The following is a 26,170-nucleotide window of genomic DNA, read 5'->3' on the forward strand; positions in this document are numbered from 1 at the left end:
GACTTTTATTCGACGATCCTCTCGAGAGCCGCGAAAGTCGGGAATAATGGGTTCTGGACGGCAGGATCTCTTTGTGGATGGAAAGATAATAAAAGAAAGAAAGAAAGAAAAAAAAAAAAAAAAAAGTATCGAAAGTATCTCTTTCTTTCTTCGTGCGTGATATTTCGAACTTGTTCGGCTTGCAACATCCCTTATGAATCTGTAAATAACTCGGTGCTAAAAATTTATTTAAAGCTTATTTTAATGGTTTTGTGTTTACATTCTCTCTTATTATTATTTACTCTCTCTCTCTATGAATATTATGTAAAAATAACTCGCCTTAACCCTTACGTCGATACCCAAAACTTCCATAATTTTTCACTAATAAAATTCTATCAAACTTTTAAACATTACACTTTTGGATCTTTCAAAATTATCAGATGAAAAAGAGAAAGATCTTATATTTAAATGATAATAATTCACACAAGGGTTAACGACTCATTCGACGATCGATAAATAAAACGCACATACTGTAAACGGAATATAGATTCTTTTTTTACTCACTGAAAATAATTGTAACGATAATTGTAACGTGATCGTTGGCCAAGGCTTGTTTTCGTTTGAGATTGAAACATATCTCCCAATTACGTACAGTGCCTTCACAATGTGCCTTTACGAACTTACAAACGCAATTACGGGAACGAGCTTATTTCTTCGTTAATTCGATCCATTTCGATATCCCAGTGGAGACTCCAGTATCCGTAGACTTATTATCGAACCTAGGATCTAGAATCCAGAAATAGCGTACATAATAATAACATTGTGTTATTTTAATATTACTTTCAATTTTCAACGAGCAAGAAAAAGATTGAAAGTAATGCCTTCGCACTTTCAAATCACATTCGAGACGATTCGAGGAAGAAGATTGAGAAGAAGGATCTATAAATAATATTCTAAGTAATCAAAATTATTCCATTATTCTTCTCGAAATATAACACAACAACAATCGCGTTTCTCGATTATTTCGAACATCATTCCATTGTGTTCGACATCTCGTCCGACTGATAAACGTATTTACAACCAAACGTGTACACGTCGAGTCAAGCTCGAGCTTTCGGAGCTAAAAATAGCATCAACTCGTATCTGTCTCGAAGGCATAGCGGGACGAACGTTTTAACGACGAAGGATGTAAATCTCTTTTCCTTTATTAAACGGAGAGGCCGTGTCGCTTTTCAACGTATGCGACGCGAGAGCGACCCTTTCGACACGCTGAAACGATTTATGCTCGCACATCAGCTTAATTGCACGCGTACTATTGCCACGTTATGAATCGTGGTTAAATTAATAATGGATACTTACAGTAATAACAATTGTAACAGTGCGACTATTTCGGTTATTCCTCGTTTGATTCCTCTATGACCAATTATACTCTGATTCTTTCTCGTTTCTTTTTAGATTTTGAGAAAAATTTCAAAAGATTCTGAAATATTTATCGAAGCTTTGATGCAGAAAAAAACGTTTAGTTCTTTTTTTCTTTCGAAGAAATAGATTGGCAAATATAATTTTCCATGGAAAAAGCATTTGTTACTTATGTGTTATATGATGATCGATTTGTCTCAATTATTATAAATATATCTTTCAAACGAGGAATATTTCACCTAAAAATCGCGTGATTTATTTATTATATTTTACAAGTATTTAACAAGAATCCTATAATATTTTGGTGTTCTGTTTGGTTTCTGGTTTGGCTCCTGTAATGAAAGTATCGATCGTTCTTGCCGGAAAAAAATATCCTTAAACGATCTCGATCTCGTGGAAGCTTTACCCACTGTTCCACACATTTCTTCCTTAACAAAGTATCAAAATTGTGAGTAGGATCGAAAAAATCGCCGGTAAAGTAGCTTTCGTAGTGGTGAACGAAACGCCGCCGTTGTAGAATCCGCTTCCATAGACTTGGAGACCGGCGGTCTCGATGCTGCGCTTGCAATAATCTCCGTCTGCAATCGTAATCCACGGTTACACGATCATGAAACAGTGATATCTGGTTATGGTTATTGTTATTACGCCGACGAAACAGCTTCGAGTGATATCTGTTTTCGTTGGAGGAATTGTTGCTCCAGGCGATCCGGTGTAAATTGCAGGGACCGGGAAATGAGAGTAATAAAAAAGAATAAAGGATTGAAGGGAACGATGGAGGCCGATTATTATATTGAAAAAGATAAACAAAAAAAAAAAAAAAAAAAAGGAAACGAACACAGATTCAATTAGTTTTTAATCATCGAGACTTCGTTCATCAGGCTTGACAAGAATTATACAGGACGTTTATATATTTGTGGAACATCTTTTATAAAGATCGAAATATAAAATTTGTAACTTTGTAAATTGAAAGCAATTTTTTATTTCTAAACATTCCAAGAATATATATGATATATTATATTGTAATAACATCCTGTATATCAATAAATCAAAGAGAAATAAATAACTGCAAGATATACATGTAAGTACACAATCTCGTGACAACTTTCTCAAGAATGTTCTTGAGTAAGTTGGCTTGTAAATTGAACAATATTATAGATACGCATGGAAACATATAATTCTAATTAACTATAACAGACCATCAATTATATCGAGTCTCAATTTACAATTATTTTAGTAGAGCAGCGTTGCGTAACGATCATTTACTTTATTTATTTCTCCTTCTCATAAAGGGAACTCGACTGAACTCTCTCTCGGGTCTAAATCCGACGGATCTAAATCAATATCAATACCATAAAATTTATATCGTTTCTTGGTCACCAAACGGAGACCGAGGCGGTTGTAATAGGTTAAAGCGCAAGGAGAACGGGTCGCGGATAGATCGATAGATCATTCACGGCTGGAGGGCGAGGGAGAGGAGAACGAATCGTTCTAAAAACCCAGCCATCGAGATTAAGACAAAAACAAAAAGAAAAAGGAAGAAAAAAATCTCGTCGAGGAAAGCAAAGTAAGTGGAACAGGTACCGTTTCCCCCTTTCGAACGAAGTGACGTGTCCTCTCGATTCCATTTGCGTTCTTTTCGATCAATCGAAAAATCTTTCGTCATCGATTCTCATCCCACGATCTCACGCTTAACCATTTTCGTTAATTAAGCTAATTTATCTGACGATTCGAATCGATTTCGCGCTCCAATTAACCGACCGCCCCACCAGGATCTAATATATAATCAATTTAAGCGAATTTACGTCACAGTTTCGATCACGGTTATGCAAATTATATATAGACGGGCAAGGAAATAAAGAAAAAGATCTTGCGTACAAGATCGGTGTAGAAAGGTGTAGAAATGCTTTCTCCTTTGATACGGCGTGGAAAGCGGCGTGTACGAAATCGGGAGGGCGATTACGGAGTCGTTTCTTTCCAAGGAAATCGAGAATCAACGGGGAAGGAAGGAAAGAGTGATGGCATCGAGGTACCGCCGATCGACAGAGAAAATTGTGATCGACAATCGGCGCGTGCTCTTTCTCCTCGTAACGCGCGCGGAGTCACGTACATCCGCGCTTTCCATCGCGATCGCTTCTCGGAAACGGGTCATTTTTCCTCCTAACCCGTCAAGTCAGGCGAGGCCGGTTTCCGATTTTTCTCCCGTTTCGAAATGAATCGATAACTGTTTCAAAATCTGACTGATTTCCATTATCGAATATCGATATTCATCTCGAGAAAGAAGCGGAGGAACGAAGTGTGGCGAGTGTGATCGAGAAATCGTGTTACGTGTATGTACAGGGAGATTCAGAAATATGTATCGATATTTACTTACTTATGTGAATACACTTAAAGAATAAAACTCTCTCTCTGTTTCTTTCGTATTGAGTACTCAAAAATAAATAAAGTATTATGTATTTCCTCAAATAAATCTCAAATCCATTTTTACGTCCATTTCTTCGTAACGTAATATATATATATATACGAAACTTTTTATTCACTTTGTACCTCTCGAAGTAATGACACGTATCTCTGAATTAGCCTGTAGGTTCGCGAGGCAAATTGACAGGTTTCGAGGTGCAACGTGGAATGGAAACGAGAGTAGAATCGTCGAACGTGTCTCACGATTCGATACGTCTCTCTCCTTCTGCGAGACAACCATCCTTCTCCCTTCTTACGGCCCATGCTCGCCTTCTTTTCTCTTTCTACTCCGATTTCGCAATCCGCCAGTCCCACGGGGCCAGAACTTCGCTAACCGTGGCATAATTGAACTCTACCTCTTTACGATCCGTAACGCGGAAATAATCGTGACGCTTTCCGCTGCATGCGAATTCCAGAAATATCTTTTCCCTCTTCGTGAACGGGGAAAATTTGAAATTGGTTGAAGTTTAAAATAAAGTTGCTTCAATAATTCATTGTTCGAAATTATCGAATAATTTTAATAAATGATTATAAAGAAAATTTTATTTTAACCAGTTTACTTTTTTAACTCGTCAATGGAGTTCCAAAGAACGATTGAAAAATCTATATTATTATCTTAAGAGAACCACTTAGAACGAGAGAACGATGGACGATCTAATGGAGTTTCAGACAAAATGCTTTCACGATTTAATCGGTCAGTATGTGGTCAGTAAGAAGAGCGATCAATCAAAGTTACGATTCTCGATGTTAGATAATCGTCTGGATAATTAATAACCCATCAACCACGAAACCATCTCGTGCATTCTTTTTCTTTCCATTAATATTTCTCTAATGTTTATATGCGTACAGTATCGGTAAAAAGTTCGAGACCACTTTTCCAATCTTCTTGATTAATTTTTTCTTTATTTTTTCTTTTTTTAGCAAATTAACGCTACACCAAATACCAACAATTTCGATTATAATTAACTTTTACATATACCTTTTACATTTTTCCGCGCCATTAAAGTTTTAGTACGACTTTTTTTTTTCTTTTTAAATTTTCGTGAAGCATCCTTTGAAATTCGGCGATTCCAAATTTTTGGGCGATAGTGTAGCCCATTCTACGCAACACCGTTCGCCAATTTGGCAACAGCCTCCACACTCTGGAAGATGTAACGTCAACCAATCCCGATAATTTCGCCCCGTTACGGATCGTAATTCAGCCGAATGTCGTCACACGATGAATATTTGTAGCGCTCCCAACGGTAACTGGCACGTGGGAACTGCAACCTTCAATCTGTTACGGTAGGAAATTGCATAATTTGTAACAAGTTACGATGAAAGGAACCGGGTAGCTGGCGCGTACCCGTGTATCGATCGTGGCTTGTCGCGTGAATCGGTTCCTTGTTTCTGACCAGTCGTATACACGCGTAGGAAGAAAGAAAAGGAGAATCGATAAAAGGAATATAGAAAAAAAAAAAAAAAATCCGTATACCTGGACGCGGAATCGAAAGGCGAACGAGTCTTGAATAAATTTAAGAAAGTGTGAAATTAATGATCGTTCTTGATTAGACGTTTTCGATAATTTACTCTCGTATCATTTCGTAAAAAATATCGACACTGTTTCCACATATTTCTGTATCTTCTTATGCGATATATTTGTTGCTAGAGTCGAGTAACGCGTTCTCTGGATTGTCACGATTATTTTCAGTTCAATTTTTGACAGTTATTAGTATATAGCTACTTATGTATTTTCTTTTTTTACCAAATTTAATCGTTGATAAATTTATTACGTAAATATACGTGGATTTAATTATTGCAAAATAAAATTGGAAAACATTGGAGATTTCTAAGAATCAAGATTTTTTTTTTAGATGACACTTAGAAAATCTGTTTAAGAAAAATTTCCAGCCAATGATTTTTAGAATTTTACCTTCTATCTATCATATGGAAAGAGAAAATTGCAAGTTATTTAAATGTTAGAAAAAGAATCTTGCAAGAATCTGATTTATATCTTCGACGTTCCAGAGCATAACACGTTTACAAATTACACGTTATGAAATGATGGAAATATGACGAATGGAGATAGAAATTAAAGAAGCAAATATGAACGAGTTCTTACCGTAAGACCATCCGACCACGTCGCCGGTCCTCAAGTTTTCCGTTCTCAGCCAATCTTCGAGGGGCCTGAAGTATTCTCTGAGGGCAGTCGCGTCCAATCTGTCCTCACCGATGGCTTCTTGAAGCGTCTCCTGCCAAGGCACCGAGGAGCCCCTCTCCATGATTTTTCTGCGAACAACAACCGCGCAAAGATTGCACTTCTCCGCGAAATTGAACGAGTGAAAATCAGTAGAAAGGAAAACGCAACATACCCGTGAAACTGAAGCCCGTTATTCGTGCTATTCAACGGAGATTATTATCGTGTGCAAAAAAAAAAAAAAAAAAAAGGAAAGAAAAGAAAAATACATAATGGCGCACGATTCGAAAAATCGAGGGCGAGGAAAATCGCGCGTAGAATTGTGGGACGAGAGGAAAATAATGAACGTGTAACGAGCCTTTCTTTCCAATGCATTAATTAGACTATCTTTGGCAATCAGCCGCGCTTTGAATCCGCTCGAAACGCGTTCGATTGCCGCTCGCTCGATTTCACGATGGGTGTGCAGCAACTTTTGCTCGTTCATATGAGTTACGATGTCGAATTAATTCTGACTCGTGCAACAATGTGGCAAGAAACAACGGCGGGAAAGACATTGCAATAAGGCTGAGATACGAATTTTAAGGCTTTCGAAAAAATTCTTCCTCGAAGATTAAAAAGAAAGAAAAAAAGAAAAAAGTTTTCGAGACAATACGTAATCCGAGAATGAAGGATAGTGGATCGTGGTTTTATTTGTTCTTTTCTAATATTAATTTGCGCCGCGTGACTTCATCGAAATCGATCGTGACGTGTCCATAACAGTTTAGAGTAATAATCTCGTTCAATTCCCTTCATGGTTTATCGGTGATTTAATCTTAGCCGTTTCCATGTGAACGCACTTCTTTGCTTTCGATTGCCACAATCCTCCATTGTCGAGAATCTTATGTCATTTCTGAGTAATCTGTTAACTATTCCTATTCGTCAGACGACTCTCAGATCTCTTAGGAATCTCAGATTCCTAATTTTTCATCTAAAATATACCATCTTCGATCTTTAAGTTCGATTTAATAAAAATATTATCACCCTTTCGACTTTTTATATACGTATAAATATCCGATATATTTCCTCCGTGAAAACTATTATTACTTCTTGCGACACAACCAGGAATAAAGCACGCTCTGCACGATTGTCGACACAATGGCCAACAGGAGAAAGATTATGAGGCGAAAAAGACAATCTCGGAATCGGCCAGATGTCCATTTAAATACAATGGGGCGGAAATATGGAGCAACGAGACAGAAATTCTGTCGATGGATCGAAATATCTTCCTTACGACATTGCCATCCAGCCATGGCCCTAGAGAGAGAGAGAGAGAGAGAGAGAGAGAGAGAGAGAGAGAGAGAGAGAGAGAGAGAAAACTCGACCAAACTTTTTCTCTTACTTCCGAGAGCAAAGAGAGAACCGTAGAAAAGAAAAATCGTCATCCGATCGAGTTACGTGATCAGGGGAGAGTTTCGTTGTTGTTCGAGCTTCTTTTACCTCCCGTCCAATTCCTTTCCTGCTTCCTTTGCCGATCCGAGACAGCCGATACACGTAATTCTGCTTGCCCCGACTACGAGTTCGTTACATAAAACGAACTTAATCTAACCGTAGGGGGAGGGGAGGATTTGTTCGATCGGCGGCCTTTCCACGGATGAATCGTAAACGCGAGATATCTCTTGCGTAAGAGGGTGGGATCGAGTTGTCGAAGCTCGCGATTTTACACTACGTTTGTCGCAGTTCTCGCGTTTCGACTACGGCCATCAGAAACCACAGAGCGACGCGGATGAAATCGAGGAAGCGCGATTCAATCCGAGAAAGTAGAATCCGAGAAACGAAATTTGTTTTGAAAGAAGAAATATATAATCATAACATCGCGTTTTGGCTTCATCGAAGAAGAGAGAACGAGTAATCCTCCACTCGCGAATATGAGTCGAATAATTTTTTTTTGGCGAAAAACGGCAAAGAAGTGGAAAGTGCAGGGTCGATTTCACGAAAGTGAAAAGTGACCGTCGCGACGCCAGCCTCGTGATATAACAACTTTTTTTTTTTTTTTTTTTTGGAAAGTGATTTCGGATGCAGGTCGCGCGGTGTAGCTCGTTTCCGGTTCCTTCGAGAGCAGGCCACGCCTCCCGTGGGAATCGACGAGCAAAAATATTTCGGTATTGCCCCCCGGTATTGCAATTTGTTTCGATCTCACAATTTCCGCTCATAACGAAATCGCCACTTTCCTGCCCCGACCTACCTACATTTCGCAATACCCTCGGGATGCTGGTTCTACTTGTATTTAACACGTCGCTGCGTAGATCCACGATTCACGATTCTGAAAATTTTTTGACGATAGTGAAAAATTTCAAACCAATTTTGAAACCTTGTAACCTCGCTTTCGATAAACGTTGAACGAAGTTTGTTCAACGTTACGGTATTGGCATCGAATCGATCGAGCCGAAATCGAAAGAAAGAAGAGCACTTGGTCTAGCACGTTCGTCTAACTTTCCAACGCAAGAATTTTCGCTCTAGTGTTGCCATAGCGATATTGATCCTTCGAAATTTGACGAAGGGTTCTGGATTACTCGAGAGCTTAGCTGCATATTCCTTCCAAGCCTCGACCAAGCAACACTCCCCCGTCTTGTCTTCCCAATTGGGGATCCCGAAACGAAACTCGCTTCCATTCTCCTCCTCGCCGTGAAATCGAGTCACGAGTCTCGCTGCCGTTCTTCTACCGTTGTTTTAAGGGTGAACCTTGACACCGTGGTGTGGGAAACGCGCGTCATTTGACCAAGGATTCGATCGGTTTTGCCAGAGGATCTTGACGGAATCTCGATCGTTCAGACACACAAGGTGCGATGGAATCAATTCAAAAATTGAAAAATTGAGAGAATCCTTTATGAAAAATCTTGAAAAAGAAAGAGAAACGATGTTTCTAAGTGGAATTTCGAATTTGGGAAATTCGTGACATTTTTCAGAAGTGAACAATTATTTTAATTATTTTAATTCGTGAACGAAATATTATTTTTGAATAGTAATTAATGGAAATGGAGTTTTTCGATTAACAAATGCACGTTGAACTTGATCCCGTCAAATGTTTTTTTGAAAAATGCTTTTCGCACGGCGGGCACGACCGGTTGCTCAACCTGAGGCGCTTTCGAAACGCCGATGCACCGGTGCCAAGGACGAATCATCCATTTGCATAAATTTCAATCGATTTCTGTTTAATCGGATTCGTCGATCGACCGTCGTGGAGTTGTGTAATTGGATGGAATCGGTCGGATCGTTTGTAATCTCTGAATTTTAATAATCGTAAAACGATTTCTCGGCGTGTTCCGTAACGTGGTTGAGTGTGAATTATGTGCTAGTAATTCGTAATACCATAGAACTTTGTTTTTACGAACTGGCCGGGGAAACAAGCGGGCTCACATAACGAGGTTTTTCTATATATAATAAAAGACATATTTCTCCATTTGATGTTTCTTTTAGAAATAATAAGAATCCACAAAACGGTTTTTCTCTGAAATATTAAATATAATAGATATCCAGGTAGTCACTATGTAATGCATTTCGTCGGTATAGAGATAATTTTCACTGTGTGTGTACAAGTAATTTGTTACACTTGTATCGTATATACGATGTTTCACACTCGTATAAATAATCTCGTTCCCCGATCGGATAATTACAGTTGTCGCGATTATTATCGTCATTAATAAACATGTAAAAAAGATGGTTAAAATTATCGTTTTACGTAAGAGAGGGACGAGTATAATAATCAAAAATACCTGTTCTCTTCACCCAATTACCTTCATCATCTGAAGAACTCGAGCAAATTCTTCGTTCGCAAATTGCGCACGTGAAATCGTGCTTAATGCTTCTCGAACCGCTTTCCATAATTAAAAAAAAAAAAAAGAGAGAAGAAAAATAAATAAATAAATAAATAAATAAATAAAAATTTCTATCCATCATCGAATTTCAAACGAGTCATAATGGATAAGTTTTCAGGAAGTGAAGAAATCCTTTCCTGAAATATATATCGGTTCTCGTTCTTTTTTCAATCTTCCTCTTCTATTTCCTGCAGACGAGAATAAAATTACAAAACGGAAGTGGAACGGGTAACGAGCCTCACCGCGCCAGTTTCTTCGTGCAACTGCGTGTACGAGACACGCGCGTGTTTTTACGCGGCTGCAATCGGTTTCGTAACTGCGTCCGCAAGCTGCGAGAGATCGTCCTTCGGTTACAGGAAGTCGGGTCTTTGGACGAAATCGTCCAGCTGATTTCGATCTATTGATCGAATCGCGCCATAGATGCAAATTCGAATATTCCTTTTTTTTTTTTTTTTTTTTTTTTCATAAGAGAGAACGATTTTTCTTTCTCTGAAAAAAAAATCTTGCGACTAAAAAATGAATATTAGCAGTTTATTCTTCACGTAGAAGTAATTAGAGCAACGCGAGTTTTTTTTTTTTTTTTCACGACAAAAAGAACGCGCGCGTGAATTGGCTTGATGAATTTCGATCGAAGTGCTACTACGCATGCCACGTAGAGGCGTGAAACTAAAAGCGGGAAAAAATAAAAAAAAATGTTGGAACGGGAATAATAGGAAATTGATTAGAACTCGAACGATCCATCTTCTTCGAAAACGTACGCTGTTCTCGTTGCGCAATCAGTTTAAGAGTAAAATTTCATAATCGAGCGGAGAATGCGCATTAAGCTACTGTTAAATGGATAATTTCTTCGAGGCAGAAATCAGTTGCAGATTCTCCCAAGCGATAGAGGCGATTTATTATCGCTGGTTTCGTGTACTGACAGCTGCATCGGCTTTAATTGCTCGTTCCTCGGATATTTCTTCATTTCGCCACTCACGAGGAAACGAAAGCTGCCGCGTGCCATCGTTTAAGTTTCTGATATTTCCATTTAAGTATCGAATCGCGAAAAAAAAAAAAAGAATTCGAAACGTTTTATCGAATTTTTAAGGAATCTTTTAAAGAATGTGACAGATATATCTATCACAAGTTATCGTTAATCATTTATAATACTTGTACGATATTACTTAAAAGTGTTTAAATCGCGGCGATTATAACGATTTAAAAAGATCAGAATTTAATCCAAAGATAATTTGAATTAAAACTCGAAATTAATATTGATGGATCCACTGGATGGAGAAGTCAAGGAACCGAATATCGAATTGGCAATGAAATTGGCGAACGCGAACAAAGGTTTTCCTCCTGTTGACCCAGATTACGTTCACTACCGGAGATTGTTAAGGGATCGGATCGCTGCAAGATCGATATAATAGGTCTTTTCCGATTGTATCTTCCACGCGATATCTTCGACCTCTGTGTACACCCACGCGCCTTATATCAGAAGGAAAATTTCTTTTTCAGACCTTTCCAAGATCGTTCCTTCGTTCTTCGATAATCTGCATATGGTTATATCTCTTCTAATATCTGCCATTTTCCTCTTCTTTTTATCAGAAAATTTGAATCTGTCCATCTAATAATTGGTTTTAATCCGTAATTTAACAAAAGAATATAAGAAAAAGAGAATTTCAATTTTGAGAATTCGCTGCATACTGGATAATCCAATATTACTTTTTAATTTATATTTAATTTATATAATACAAGTTTCTCTACGAGGATTTTTTTTTTTCATTTCAACGATACATGGAATATCTTTCGTATCGTTAAACGGATTTTTTCACGAATGATATTGAGTGTCCCGAATGATTTACAACTTATGAATTCTTACACGTTACACGCATGGATTCGTATGCGGTTTTTCTTGCCATCTCTTGTGCCGGTGTTCTTCGTTCGATAAATGTCCCATGTGGTCTATTTGTTCGTTCTCTCCTCGCGAGGCCAGTGAAAGTGCTCGAGCGCGTAATTGATTAACAATTACAAACGAGAAGAGGTTGCTATTATATTTTTCTTATTTTTCGAGACGAAAAGATTAATCATACAATCGTAAAAAAAGAAAATCTTTTTCATCCGATGGGAAAAAATTTAAATTGAAAAAAAAAGATAGATGTGTTATTATATGAATCTCACAGATGTTTTATAACGGAAGGAAAAATAAAAAAATTGCGCTTTAGAGAAATATTTTTCTATGGATCGATTTCTATAGATTAATCAATGAAATTTTTTCAACACTGACGTGATCATGATAGTTTTAAGAAAAAAGAAAAAGAAAAAGATATCGATAAAATTTTAAAATTTCTCGAATCGAAGATGCATAATATTGATTTTTGTGACAAAGTTTCACATGTAGCAGCCTACACGAGCAAATAATATATCACTTTCAAATAGTTGAAATCTATGTGGCCTACTCTCGAAGACAGAGAGAGAAATTTAATTTAATTTAATTTTCGTATTTTTTTTTTTATTATAACAGTTAAATGAATACGAGTAAAAAATTCGAAGAAATTCGATCCTTCTCGTTTACACGTCAACCGATTTATACGATCTCTCATTATAACCGTCTCTCCATTTTACAAAATACTTTATTCCTTCGAGTTTTATTCAGGGTTAATGCGACCGTTTGCAACATCGAAGGTACGATATTGTCGTAATATGATTCGCGAGAAATTGAAGTAGCCGATAATATCACGACGGATGACACGACGATTTTTCAACTCTCACGTATAAGTTTTTCGCAATCGATCGTTCGTTCACGTAAGCGATCCACGACGCAATTTTATAAAGTAATAGGGCTGTTTCTTTCAAGATTCGGTTCGTATCTTCATCGCTGTTCATTTAACAAAGATTACGGAATTCTGGATATCTCTTTCTCCTCTCGTTTCGTCATCTTTGACGAAAAATTTAGAGAATAGAAATAGAAACGAAAAAGTTTCGTACAAAATTTCGTACAACTTTGTACCTCTATCGTAAAAGATTCAAACGCGTGAAATAAGTTCAACCGATCGTCGAATTTTAATTACTTTTTTAAAATTATTATCAAAAAATAAAAATTGAATCGTTCAATTCAAATTTTTAACGTTAACATCGTGGATAGTGGAATATACACGATCAAAAGTATCCATGCACGTGGAAAATTTTTGGCGTCAAGCCTTGAATTTTAATCAGGTCAGAACATTTTCGGCGAGAGATTCTTCGCCAATTTGTCCGCGCGTCTGTCGTCTGATTTAACCAGGTAAATCCGAAATTCTTTTCGGATTACGCAACTTACGATCAAGGAAAATTACGAAAATAACGTTGAATTCAACTTCGAATATGTCTCGCGCGCAAAGAAATTTTTCGTTTCATTATCTTGGAATATTTAATGAAAGAATCTTCGAATCTTGAGAATTCTTCGAATTCTTTTCCCGAATTTAAATATTCAACGAAACGAAACTGTTCTTTTCCATATACTCTCGATGCAGTTTTACGCGGGTTTACACGCGTCAAATATTTCTTCCATCCGCTGGAAAAAGTCTCGGTAAATTTAGAATCGAGCTTGTTATTAAATCAATGTAAAAATATTTTAAAAGATATTCCTTTCGGAATTCCCTAACTGGCAAAAAACAAGCGTCATTTTCTCCTCCACGTGAAGAAACATGACTTAGAAATCGAGAAATATATTATCTAACATTCATCAATAAAAGGAATGCAGAGGAAATGTTCGTTTCATTAAATTATATAGGGTGATATCGTCTCGTAACTCGATTATTTCAAATAAATCGTCAATTATTAATTTCTTGATGAAATATCTTTTCGCGTCTTCGCCTGTCTTTCGTGCAATTTTTACAAAATTCAATTATCTTTTAAAATAACAATATCTTTTATCACAAATAACTTAATTATAGTTTTTATCATTGAAAAATAACCAATCAACATTTATATACAGTGTATTAAGAAAACATATCATCTCGTTTAATCCATTACGTATCCTCGAAATATTCATTCGTAAAAAAAAAAAAAAATTATATTCGTAAAGCGAATAATTTTCGATTTAAATAATATCTGAAAACGATCCGCGATACATCACAACCGTAACATCTTAAAATGATCCATCGATGATCATCAAAGGGGGGAGAAAGGGGGGGGCATATCGAGAAGGGAAAGTACACTGGTTTGCGAAACCGGAATTTTTTCTATCGATTATTTAATCGTTATATCGTCGATCTTATGGACTTTCTATGAACGAGGCCGAGTCCAAACGGCACGATTATTCAGATTCGCTAACAGGGATCCTCGAGAAATCGTTCACAGACGGTTTTCGTGCCGTTTCCTCGTCAATCTCGTTAATTACACGTTCCACGACGCATTTTAACCCTGTTTTTGCCACCTTTCGATCCTCCTTTCCCCCCCCTCTTTTCACCACTCTATATTTTCTGCATTTTTCGCGAGACCGGACGTTAAAGCCAACGTTTTTCGTTGATGTTATTCACGATGGAGGAGAAACAATTATATGCTCGGTGGGTATTTATCATGTCGTTGAGAAAGTCGTTTCGCTTTTCGTTAAAGTTATAACGACGAGTTAATAACGAAGTCCGCTCGAAATATATTTCTGGCAAACGGAGCTCGCCTTTTTACCAAGAAATTATACGAGGTTTCGGTGGTTACCTAACAATCTTGCGATCGAACATTTTCTCGTATACGATTCAAGGATTTCTCGCTTTCGTGAATCTCTGATGGAATTGTGATAAAATTTTATCCATCTCTCGGATCGTAAATCATTTTTATCTCGTTATCTCACATCTCACCACTGTTACAAAAATATATTTAAAACTGTTTAATATATCGTTTAATAATACTAATCAAATGTGTATTTAATTTATTAAGAAGGAAAAGAAAACTCACCCTAAAATTCTTCCAGCTTCCGGGCTTCTGTAGAAGTCGCACCTGTGCAGAGGCCTCCTAAAATCGTCCACGCTCCTTTGTCCAGCGGCCTGACACAACGCGCGATACAGTTGGAACTGAAGAACCCCTGCCACGAAATTCCTGTAAAATATAAACGAATTTTACCGCGTGTCCTATGATTTCTTCGACAATCCATCAAGGATATATATATATATATCGATGTATCTCATCCTCCAGATATCAATCGAATTCACCATTTGCAACCAAAAACATGACAATTTGAAAATTAATGAGTAACCTAGAAGGAGGAAAAATCAAGGTAATCGATCGAACGATCGGTTTAACGACGATGACCCATCTTTTCGAAGAAACGACGACACATCTGATCGTCAAGGTCAGTGTCAACGAGGTCGATTCGCCGCTCAGGAGGATTCCTTTCAACGGCACGTGAAGATCGTGCTTGTTCCTCCTCTTCCTCCTCCTCGGATAGATCTTCTCTCCGAGAAAGGTAACGCGATGAAAGCGAGAGAGGAGAGCAAGTTTGAAAACGAGACTCTTCATCATGACGACCTTTACGTAATAAACGCGAGGACGATTCTTTTCTGGATCGTTGTTGTTCTAACGATCCACAGATCCGTCAACTTTCCGTCTCGAAAGATGGCCGCGTTTCCTTCCTCTTGGAAATTGTTCACGATCGGGAAAGAGAGGAATGTCGCCCGCCATCTCGGCCGGAGGGGCCGTTCGATAGTTTCATAACGAGCGTAATTACACGCCGTGGGTTTTACGACCGAGATTCCCCCCCCTCCCCGTTTTCGCTTTCGCGCGACATCGCTTTCATCGATGATTTGCTTTATTTTAATAGAGAATGTGGGAGAAATATCTCTGTCCCCCTCTGATTTATATCGAACCGTTTTATCGTTTTCGTTGATTAATAACTTTTTTTTTTGACTCGTCGAAAATTTCTGCATCGATGTAATAATCTTGTTCGAACAATATTGGTAGCTGTCTTTCTTCTTCTCGTGTTCAAATGTAGAATGATTAATCGAGTCAAACTTGAATCGATATCGTTTTCGACGAAGTTGTTCAGTTTGATCGAGGTAAAAAGATCGATATCTGTTAAGAATTTATGATCGCATTACTGCCCACCGTGTATATCGAAAGAAACAATTTTAATTTTTGAAGAGTATTTATATATTTTTATAAAAAAATTTATCAACTGGATGTAGCGTGATCCACACAAGTTACGAAGAGAGAATTATACCACGATAAAATTCCGTTCTATTAAACTGGTACACGCCGATTTCCATCTTTGAATTTGTCTTATGCTTTATCTCTTGCACGATTGATGCAAATGCCGATGAGTTTCTATAAATGTTTATGCAGAAAGCGAGGCGTTAAATCGCTGTCCGCCTCCGTCTGTCTCCTCATCTCGCACGCGAGGTTGACTATTAATCAAGAATAATCGAGCAAGGAAAGGATAACACGCGACACAGTTCCAATTTTACATTCCGCTTCTATGAAAGCGGAATAAAAGATGTACAATTGAAACGTTAACAACGGGAGGGACGCTGAAGGGATCCTTGTTTCAAGGCATCCTTGAGAAAATCAGAAAAATTTCTTTCGCCGGTGGAATCGGTGAAAGAGGAGAAGAGAAAAAGATTCAAATCGATGGTTATTACGCTTGAACGTGACCAAAGAAGGTGAAATTGAACGAAAGGATATAAAACTCTCTGCGTGGAGTGATTACGCGGAGCCGAGAATACTCGTATCTCCGAATCTTTATCGATTGACCTTTGAATTCTACCCACGTGTGGCTAACCGAGATAAAAATCCAAGTTAAGCCAGCCTCTAAGAATCGAAGATAGAAGTATTATCTGCTGTCCAAGGTAATGAAAATGAGTTGAGAGTGGTAGAATGGAAGGAGAGAAACCTTCGCTGTCAATGATTGGATTCACGCGTATCCGCGTGGTCGTTTCGGAAAAAGAAGAAAAAAAAAAAAAAAAAAAAAAAAAAAAATCGAAACATGTACCAAAGTTTAATATCGTGGTCGGGGAATCATAAAATTTTGATCTTTAGTATTTCTCTCGCGTTAGATAATATTTCAATCGACATAGACACGACGGATCCCACTTTCAAATCTTATCCTTGTACAGAGAATATTTTTCAATCATCGTCCATCTTCGCGCCGAACGTGGAAATTAGTTATAGTTGATACTTATTAAGCCAAAATTGCTTAATATCTGTCTGAAGAATCTCGTCTCGATTCAGCACGGATAATTTAATTGCTAATCGATACTTTATACCTTATTTATCGATTAATTTTCGATTATCCGAGCTCTAGGCTCGCCTTTCTTTTACCTCGCGAGAAAATTATCATTTTATATAGGAAATTTACTCGATAATATTTTTTTTTTTTTTACACTAAACTTACGTATGCAAAAGCATAATTATTATATGGATTGGATACGTGGAATGACTTTTTTCAATAAATGTATAAAAAATATTTTTAGTGATTTATCACTCTATTATATAAAAAAGATTGGAAAAAAAAAAGTACACAAACTTTTACCAGTTACACCACGAAATTATTGCATTTATACGTATCCAATAATACATTTTTAAGAAAATTATTTCGTAAAATTGTTTCGCTTAAAATTCCTACTTAAAAATAAAATTAAAATTATAATAAACTCGTCTCTCTACCGATACCGATACGAACGAATCGACACGTTCGCCTGCCTCCCAACAGGTTCGCGCAAACATCGCCGATCATCAGTTTCCCCGATCGTATCGCCACGCACCCGTTACATAACGATCTCTCGCGTGGAAATGGAATAAACATCGATCCACATTACGGCGCGAAAAGAGCGGCGGCGCGTTTCCACGACGTGAGAACGACGTAAGAAAACGGAACCGGGGCCAGGCTGGGAAAAGAGAGGGAAATCGTGACGTAGGACCGCGTGTCTCATGAAAGGGAGCAACGGTTGCACCCACGAGATCGGCGGCGGATAAATCCTTGCGGGTGAGCACCTACGGTCGCGCGCACGTAACGCGTCGAGGTTGCCTTGCGTCGAGAGAGGAAGGACGAAAACGGAACGGAACGGCACAACAACAAGAGGGAGAAAGGGAAGAGGATCGGATCGAGCTGTGCGATTGCATCGATCCGATTATCGTGCGACGATTATCGCCAATCCGTTTGAAAGGAAAAAGAAAAAAAAAGGAGGGTAATATCCGTCAGTTGCGAGAATTCGAATTTCGCTTACTTGCGAAAGTAAAAAAATAACGCGGATATCGCGGATCGTTCCATCATCCTCGATGGAATCGATCAATTCGTAGGGTCGAGGGAAAAAAAAACGGGAAATTTGAGGGAGATGTGAAAATAGAGATATTTCTCAACGCGTTGGAATGCGAATTACGCATTAGTCGGAAGTTGAGGTAGCGACAGTACAGGGAGATTTCTTTTTGCAACATTTGACACATTAGATTTTCTCTTATTTCTTTCCTTTAACGAATCTAATCAACTCTTCCATTTTTCCGTTATCCCTTTTAAAGCGACTAATTACCTAAGAAAAAAAAAAAAAAAAAAAAAAGAATAAACGAATCCATTTAAAACTTGTTCGCGCCAAGTGTGACGGAGAAGCGTTACAAATTGACTTTTCGAAACTGCAACATCGTTCGGGAGAAGATTAAGAAGCACATCCCAAAGATACCTTATTAAATCGTGTATCGTCGTCCGAAAAAAACAAAAAAAAAAAAAAAAAAAAAGAAAGAAAAATAGAGGCAAAATTATCTAGCAAAGGTGGAAACGACTGACACGGCACATCGGGGGGGTACCACCAGACAGACATCCGCATAACAGCGGGACCAAAGGAAGGTGGGCCGAACAAGTGGGGGATCCGTGGCGACGAAGAAGAAGAAGAAAACGAAACCGTTGGCAAGGGAGAGGGACGTTTCGGAGAGGCGTGGGGAGGCGAGTCGTGTGTCTCCCAAAGGGGAGTGGTAGCAGGCGATCGTGGTCGTTCTACGCGAACAAAGAGGTGTAACGTGGGGGGTACGGCGTGTCGGGCCCGGGTGGCGAAGGCGAAAGTATGCCGCGTATATAAGGCGACGAACCAACGGCAATCAGCATCCAGTTCACTTCTGGACGCACCTGGAATATCTCGAGAGCAAAAATGAGAGTCCTGGTACGTGTGACGGAAAGGAGAAGGAAACGGAACAGCAACGGGATTCAGTGAGACGAGACCAAAAAGACCGTGGTCCCCGCAAGTGAATGATTCCCGTCCGTCGAGCTGTCAGTGACGATCGATATCCAAGTTTCCGAGTTCAGGATAATTCTCACTTTTTCCTTCCTTCCGGGAAATCGAATCCTCAAACTAGCCTTAAATCGAAAAGTGGTTCGATCCGGGTAGACTAGAGTATACCCGGCGAAATCGGAATGGATCGAAAACCGATTTTTCCAATTGCGAATTCGCGATACGTGTATATATAGGGATTTTTGGTCTCGAAATATATCGCGATCTCCGTTTCCAACCGGTTTCATTAGAATCGCTTTCGTTCTCGAAGCGATCCTAGATCCGAGATCCGCTAACGATTCCATGTGGTTTTGTAGGTCTACGCAACGACGATAGCTCTGCTGATTTCATCGGCGCGGGCCGACGAGGAGAAGGCGGCTGAGAAAGCGGAGGCCGGCGTGGAGGACAAATCGACGAAGAAACAAGAGAAACGCGGCCTGTTGGGTCTCGGTTACGGGTACAGTTACGACGGTGGCTACGATATCGGAATCGGCGGCCACGGCGGTGGCCTGGAATTGGGAGACGGTGGCTACGGCGGTGGTTACGGCCTGGACGGTGGACACGAGCACGTCAAGACGTTGACAGTGGTGAAGAACGTGGCCGTCCCATACCCGGTCGAGAAGCCCGTGCCCTATCCCGTGGAGAAACACGTGCCTTACCCCGTCAAGGTTCCCGTACCTCAACCGTACCCCGTGGAGAAGCCCTACCCGGTCAAGGTTCTCGTCAAGGTTCCCGTACACGTGCCTCAACCGTACCCCGTGGAGAAAAAGGTCCCGTACCCGGTCCACGTGCCCGTCGACCGCCCGTACCCCGTCAAAGTTTTGGTACCGCAACCGTACCCGGTGGAGAAGCACGTGCCTTACCCCGTCAAGGTACCGGTCCCGCAACCGTACCCGGTCGAGAAACCAGTCCCGGTCCCGGTCAAAGTCCCGGTCCACGTGCCAGCTCCGTATCCGGTGGAGAAATTAGTCCCGGTCAAGGTTCCCGTCGATCGGCCGATTCACATACCCGTGCCCAAACCTTACCCTGTGCACATAGAGAAGCCGGTACCCTATCCGGTGGAGAAGCCAGTGCCGGTCGCTGTCAAAGTGCCGGTCGACAGACCGTACCCGGTCCCGGTGGAGAAGCCGGTCGCTGTCCCGGTCAAGGTGCCGATCCCGCAGCCGTATCCGGTCGAGAAGCCTGTACCTTACCCGGTCGAGAAGCCCGTTCCCTACGAAGTTAAGGTCCCTGTCGACAGACCGTACCCGGTCCATATCGAGAAACCGGTCCCTTACCCGGTCGAGAAGCCTGTTCCGGTCCCGGTCAAGGTGCCTGTGGCGGTTCCGGTGCATCACGAGCACGGTTACAGCGGCGACTGGGCGGGTGGCCACGGTTATCATTAAGTCGGGATCGGTAAGGTTGGAATCATTGTCGGTCGAATCGGGCGACATCGGGCAAATCGACGAACAGTTTTAGGTAACGCAGCGGAGAAACGAAGAGAGACGAACGAGTGGAAAAAGGATAGTATTGGATAATGGCACGCAATGGTCGATACACACGTACACACACACACGCGCACACCTATTTTTTTCTTGTACCTGGATCGCGACTGGGGTGGACTTCCGGTAACGAACACGTCGTACCAGAGGCCGGTCCCTCCGAGGTCGATCGTATATCGAGTCCCGCAACACGGCGACGCGCGTCACGGATACGAAGATTCGGCGGATTCTCATGGATGATGCCCATCTTTAGTGATCTTCCTTCGATAAACAGCTCGCTTATCTCATCTTTCTTTTTTCTACCGAAATAGCAGAATATATGTATTTTTATACGAATTATAAATATTAATAACGTAATAAGAATATTCAACCAATTTTCTCTCTCTCTCTCTCTCTCTCTCTCTCTCATCTCGCTCTGACCTTCCTTCGCTATTCCCTTCGACCACATCATGACCGGTTCGATAATTTTCCTTTCAACTTTCATTTTCTTCATGCTCGGCTCACCGATATTCCCCGTTCTTGTTCACCGATTGTTGATCGATGTTTTAGGAACGTTGGAATGTCGTATGTCGCGATGCGTGTGTCACGATCGAATGCTCGCTTTCCACGCGAATTAGTTCGATCGAAGGGAAGGGACACATAATTCGTGTTTCGCGAATTCCTACGTTTCACTTTTCATTAGAAACTTTCCGAACGACAACTCGGTTATTTTGGCTATGAATATCGCTCGCGCACCAAAAAAAGAATCGGTGTTCTATCGGCGACAAATCGGATGGTAGAGCCGCGGATGGCGACCCAATTCTCTCGCTGCCAACGCGTCCCTGCCAAATCGATGCTCTTGATCGCTCCTTACCCGTCCCCGTGTCCTCGTAATTTGCACCGATATGCAGCTCGTTGCTTTTCGACCCATATCCATTTTCCACGGAATTGAGGAAAAGGTCGAGAAGGAATTCGTGAAACCCGTACAGTTTCTTACTCGGATAGAAATGTATCGATCCTCGTATATACACGGTTTTAAATTTGATACGATTACTTTTTGTCTCTCCATCAACAACTCGGACGAGGAATTTTTACCGTAAATTTAAAATTGATTCCGTAAAATGTTTCGAAGAGGACGTCGAGGGGAAAGTGATTATCTAGGAGGAAGTTGGATGGAAGCACCGGAAACTTTAGCAACGATCGACGAACAGCCTTCAATTACCTTTGTTGCGCGTTCGTTAAGCAACTTTGGAAGATTCTTCTATATACGATTTCGATCTATGTGCAACTCCTCGGAACTCTCGATAATATGGTTGAAAACGCACCACAGCGTTGTTTTAATTAATAATTCGATGGATCGCGCACGCGTTCGTTAGAATCATTAATCGACGTCGTTAGCTCGGAGAACGTTTTTCGCGGCCTGAAAGCGGCCAAGCGTGTCGATGGATCGCGCCTCTGACTTATTTATTTTCTTCGGGCTTATCTACCGGTTCGATACACGAGAGAATACACGATGGCAGATATACAGATAATTAAAATATATCGAGTGGAAAATGCGAATAAATACGGAATGTAAACGAATTAAAAATAATTGAAAGTATAGAGAATCGAAAATTAAATACATCGATAATGATAAAACATATAACAGGAACGAACGAAAGTTTGAAGAAAGCAAACAAAAATTTAAATATACGTATTAAGAACAAACAAATATTTTATAACACGTCGAGAAATGGAAATTAAAATTTCTTTCCTTTTTTTTTTTTGTGTGATAATGAACAATGAGTTCCGTTTTTTGCGCTTCGACCCACTTCGACCGTGCCCAAGCATAGTCACTTGACTCACGTATCGCATACTTCGTGTTCGTCCGTCGAACAAGTCAGCGATTCTTACGCAATCGAACCGCACGCGACTTCGACCGAGGCTGAAAGTGAGAGAGAGACTTCCCTTTCGTACGAAAGATCGTCATGGGAGAGAAACTTGTACCTTTGTGTCCGACCGGAACAGTCCTATTTCCCTTTCGCGACTCTTAACTGAGGAGCGTTTCTATTCGCATGATGTTATGTGCGCTTCGCTTTTCTATGTTTCTCTATCGTGAAATATATTCTTTACACGTGTCATATATAATATCTCTTTGACTTTTAACACTTTTAAAGCTTGTGAAATATTTTCTCTTTCCTCAGTGTCAAGAATTCACTCGTTAATTTTGCTAATTACGAAGTTGCGTCTCAATTTGAATCTTTGCAACGCTATGGTGTAATTCGACACTTTTACGAACTTTTAATCGAAACGAGTGTCGGTAAACAAGATGTGCGACTTTTACGATGATCGGTATAAATATTTTTACGTGTTTTAAATTGCAGTTAATTGAAAATGAATTTGTTAAATCTCGTTCACGAATCAAAATTGTATATCGTAACTTTGAAATAGCGATAGAACGATTATATAAGAAATGTTACTCTTAATCAATTGTGGGAAACAATATCGACCGTAGTTACAGTAGTTTATTTAAAATGAAAGCAGATCAACCAATCACGTAATGACAATATTTCAATTCGAGATAAACGATGCCCATGACCCAAAATTTAATTGAATTAAATTGAAATCTTTCTACGCGTTATTTTGCTTTGTTATGAAACTTCAAAAGAGAGAAAAAATGTCCGATAAATCACTATTAATGCGATTGTCTTAATCCTTCGATTAGAATTATGCACGTGTCGAAAGCGAAGTCAATTATATTAATTATACGGAGCGATTAAACAACATTCCTTTAGTCGAAGTACATTTTTTTTTCACTGAGAAATGACTCAAAACGCCTCGCGTGTCTCTAGATCATTATTCAAACGATAAACAGGTATAATTAATGCAACACAGCGTGTTTTACATATCATTAAAGAAACTTCCATTTAATTATAACAATTTCAATAATGAATTCTCGCCTTATATGTATTAATCGAATTACGGAATAATAAAATTTCCAACAAAATTGTCCAACAATGAAAATAAATTTTACACACTTACTAATCATAACTAGTGTCTTTTTAAAAAAGAAAGTTATTAATTATATCGATTATTACGATTCGTTACAACAATTTTAAATATCTTGATTATTCATCTCTTCCTCAATGAATTTTCATAACTATTCTCTTTCTACAATTTTGATATTTTACAATTTTCATAAATTTTTTACCTTTTTAAAATTAAGAAAGAAAAAAAAAGACGAAACAAAATTATTTCATCATAAGCTAAATAGAATATCTTTCACATTCATAGAAAAGAAGAAAGAATATTCTCTCCTGATGGGCAATGTCTGGAACAACGCATGCATGGAAAAAAAAATTAGCATGCATTGGGCATGAAAAAGAGGTATCAAAGAACAAAAAAACGATATCAAATCGGTCACGGTTCCGTAATCATCGCGTGCTCTGAAATCTTAAAACAAAGCGATCACAATTAACGGGATTTCCATTCCCTTTAAATTCGTTACTTACAATTTTAAAGTATATCAATTTCGCTTTCATTCCTCCGTGTACGATTCGCATCAAGATCGTTCTCGAGCGGTGGAACACATTTCGAGATCATCAGAGCATCGTGGAAAAGCAACGTCGCAAAAGGCATAAGAGATCGATTCGATCTTATACTCGACTAGAGAACTCGTTCGTCGATCGAGTTATCGAGTTCTTTATGGATTCTCGATTCGATCTAGACAGGAGTCAAGTTCCTTGAACCGATTCCTCCTGACCAGAAGGCTCATCTGGATGAGAGTTTCACTCTCGGTAAAATACGCGAAAGCGAACGCGTCCCCTCTAGGTGAATCTATCCAACTTGGAGCACAGCCTCAGGGATGGAGAACGAGTATATATAAAAGCTAGTGAATCTAAGATTGATTTACTTCTGTCTAGCGTCTCGAGTCTGCGACCCTGAGGAGACATCGTTATTATTCATCCATTCAGAATGGATCACGTGGTACGTGGCGTTGAAAGAGAAGTGAAAAATATTTGAAAATTTGAAATAATGGGACACGATGCGTTGTGAAATTGGTCTGGAAAAACTTTTCTTTGTTCCATTTCCATTTCCAGATAAATGCAACGATCCTCCTGCTACTATTCATGGCGACGTCTTCTGGTTATTCTGTCGAGCAAGATTTCGATTCCGAGGAAAGTTGTCATTCTACGATCGTACGGCCACAGAGATACTCGAAGCAAGTGCGAAGCTATCATATCAGGCAAGAGAGAACGGACGATTCTGTTCGAAGGAACAGAAATCGAGGATCAAGATCGACGGAGACGGTCGAACAAATTCGTATGCGAATCAATCATCTTAAACCCTTCCTTTTCATACCTGTGAAATGTTAACAACTAATTAAGACGAGATTTACAGACAATTCGTACCAAGAGCCTCTAAAAGATCATCAAACGGAGGCGGGAAACCATTCTCAAGAGCTCTCCTCTTCCAACAGCGATCACATCGAAATCGGAGAAACTTTGATGACGGAAAAGACTTACGTCCCAGAGAGCAACGAAATAACCTTGCTTGGAGTCCACTCCAACGATCAAGTTCTAGATCATCACGAGGACGCGCACAAATTGGTGACAGTGAAGAAAATAGCTGTACCCTATCCCGTAGAGAAAACGATACGATATCCGATAGTGAAGAACGTGCCTTATCCTGTCAAGGTGCCGGTACCCCAACTTTATCCAGTGGAGAAGAAGGTGCCATATCCGGTCAAAGTTTTCATCAAGGTCCCGCTCAAAATACCAAAACCTGTGCCAGTGATTAAAGAGGTACCTTACCCGGTCCAGGTACCCGTGGATCGTCCGGTGCCTGTCAAGGTCTACGTTCCTGAACCTTATCCAGTTGAAAAGAAGATCCATTATAAAGTAAAAGTACCGGTGCCCGAACCGTACCCCATCGAACGAAAGATACCTGTACCGATAAAGGTACCTGTAGAGGTCGTTCAACCGTATCCTGTCGAAAAGAGGGTACCCTATCCGGTGAAGATCGAGGTTGAGCAACCGATACCTGTACCAGTACTTAAGCCATATCCCGTGCCTGTGCCCAAGCCGGTTCCTTATCCTGTCGATAAACCGGTACCTGTACCCGTGAAAGTTAAGGTTCCACGGCCTGTACCTGTGCCGGTTGATAAACCTGTCTTGGTCAAAGTGAAAATTCCCGTACCGGCACCCTATCCGGTGGAAAAAGAGGTACCTTATCCTGTCGAAAAACCTGTACCTGTACCGGTGAGGGTAGCAGTCGAGCGGCCAGTACCCGTACAAGTACCTAAACCTGTGCCCTATCCTGTAGAGAAGCCAGTCCCTTATCCCGTTAAGGTGCCAGTTGAGATACCGGAGGAGGAGGAGGTGGCACCAATCGTAGACGAGTCTGGGATCGAAAGTGATTGGAAGGAGTGAATATATAGATAGAAGATGTTAGGACAATTGATTAGTCAGCGCGAAATTCGAAAAATTTTTACTTTTCCCGAAGAAAAGTTGAAAGTATGAATTTTTGATTGATTTTGAATATTATTATTATTATTTCAATATTTGGAGTAAAGTGCAGTCCCTGTAATTGTGTATATATATATATTTATGAGTATAATTATGTATCGATAATACGGTACACAGC

General features: G+C 39.7%; 3 protein-coding genes across 4 annotated transcripts in view; 2 read left to right on the forward strand and 1 right to left on the reverse strand.

Moving 5' to 3' along the window:
* Nucleotides 1–223: 223 nt before the first annotated feature.
* LOC122713950 (angiotensin-converting enzyme-like) overlaps nucleotides 224–26,170 on the reverse strand; it is a 43,914-nt gene continuing 17,967 nt past the window's right edge. For both annotated transcript variants that reach the window (XM_043934799.1, XM_043934798.1), the window contains exons 11-13: nucleotides 14,794–14,934; nucleotides 5,957–6,123; nucleotides 224–1,976 (exon numbers count right to left, since the gene is read on the reverse strand). In XM_043934799.1, the coding sequence (XP_043790734.1) occupies nucleotides 1,828–1,976; nucleotides 5,957–6,123; nucleotides 14,794–14,934 (457 nt within the window). In that variant the 3' untranslated portion in view covers nucleotides 224–1,827. The remainder of the gene's footprint in view (nucleotides 1,977–5,956; nucleotides 6,124–14,793; nucleotides 14,935–26,170) is intronic.
* LOC122713954 (skin secretory protein xP2-like) lies at nucleotides 18,873–20,881 on the forward strand. The gene is made up of 2 exons (XM_043934804.1): nucleotides 18,873–18,977; nucleotides 19,403–20,881. Exons 1-2 carry the CDS (start codon nucleotides 18,966–18,968, stop codon nucleotides 20,468–20,470), a joined length of 1,080 nt encoding a protein of 359 aa, XP_043790739.1. The 5' UTR covers nucleotides 18,873–18,965; the 3' UTR covers nucleotides 20,471–20,881.
* LOC122713952 (skin secretory protein xP2-like) lies at nucleotides 24,500–25,956 on the forward strand. Its single transcript, XM_043934802.1, has 3 exons — nucleotides 24,500–24,511; nucleotides 24,625–24,847; nucleotides 24,926–25,956. The coding sequence occupies exons 1-3, from the start codon at nucleotides 24,500–24,502 to the stop codon at nucleotides 25,954–25,956; spliced, it is 1,266 nt and encodes a 421-aa protein (XP_043790737.1).

Source organism: Apis laboriosa, unplaced genomic scaffold (assembly GCF_014066325.1).
Source record: "Apis laboriosa isolate Shangri-la unplaced genomic scaffold, ASM1406632v1 scaffold26_cov146, whole genome shotgun sequence".
In the NCBI taxonomy this organism is placed as follows: domain Eukaryota; kingdom Metazoa; phylum Arthropoda; class Insecta; order Hymenoptera; family Apidae; genus Apis; species Apis laboriosa.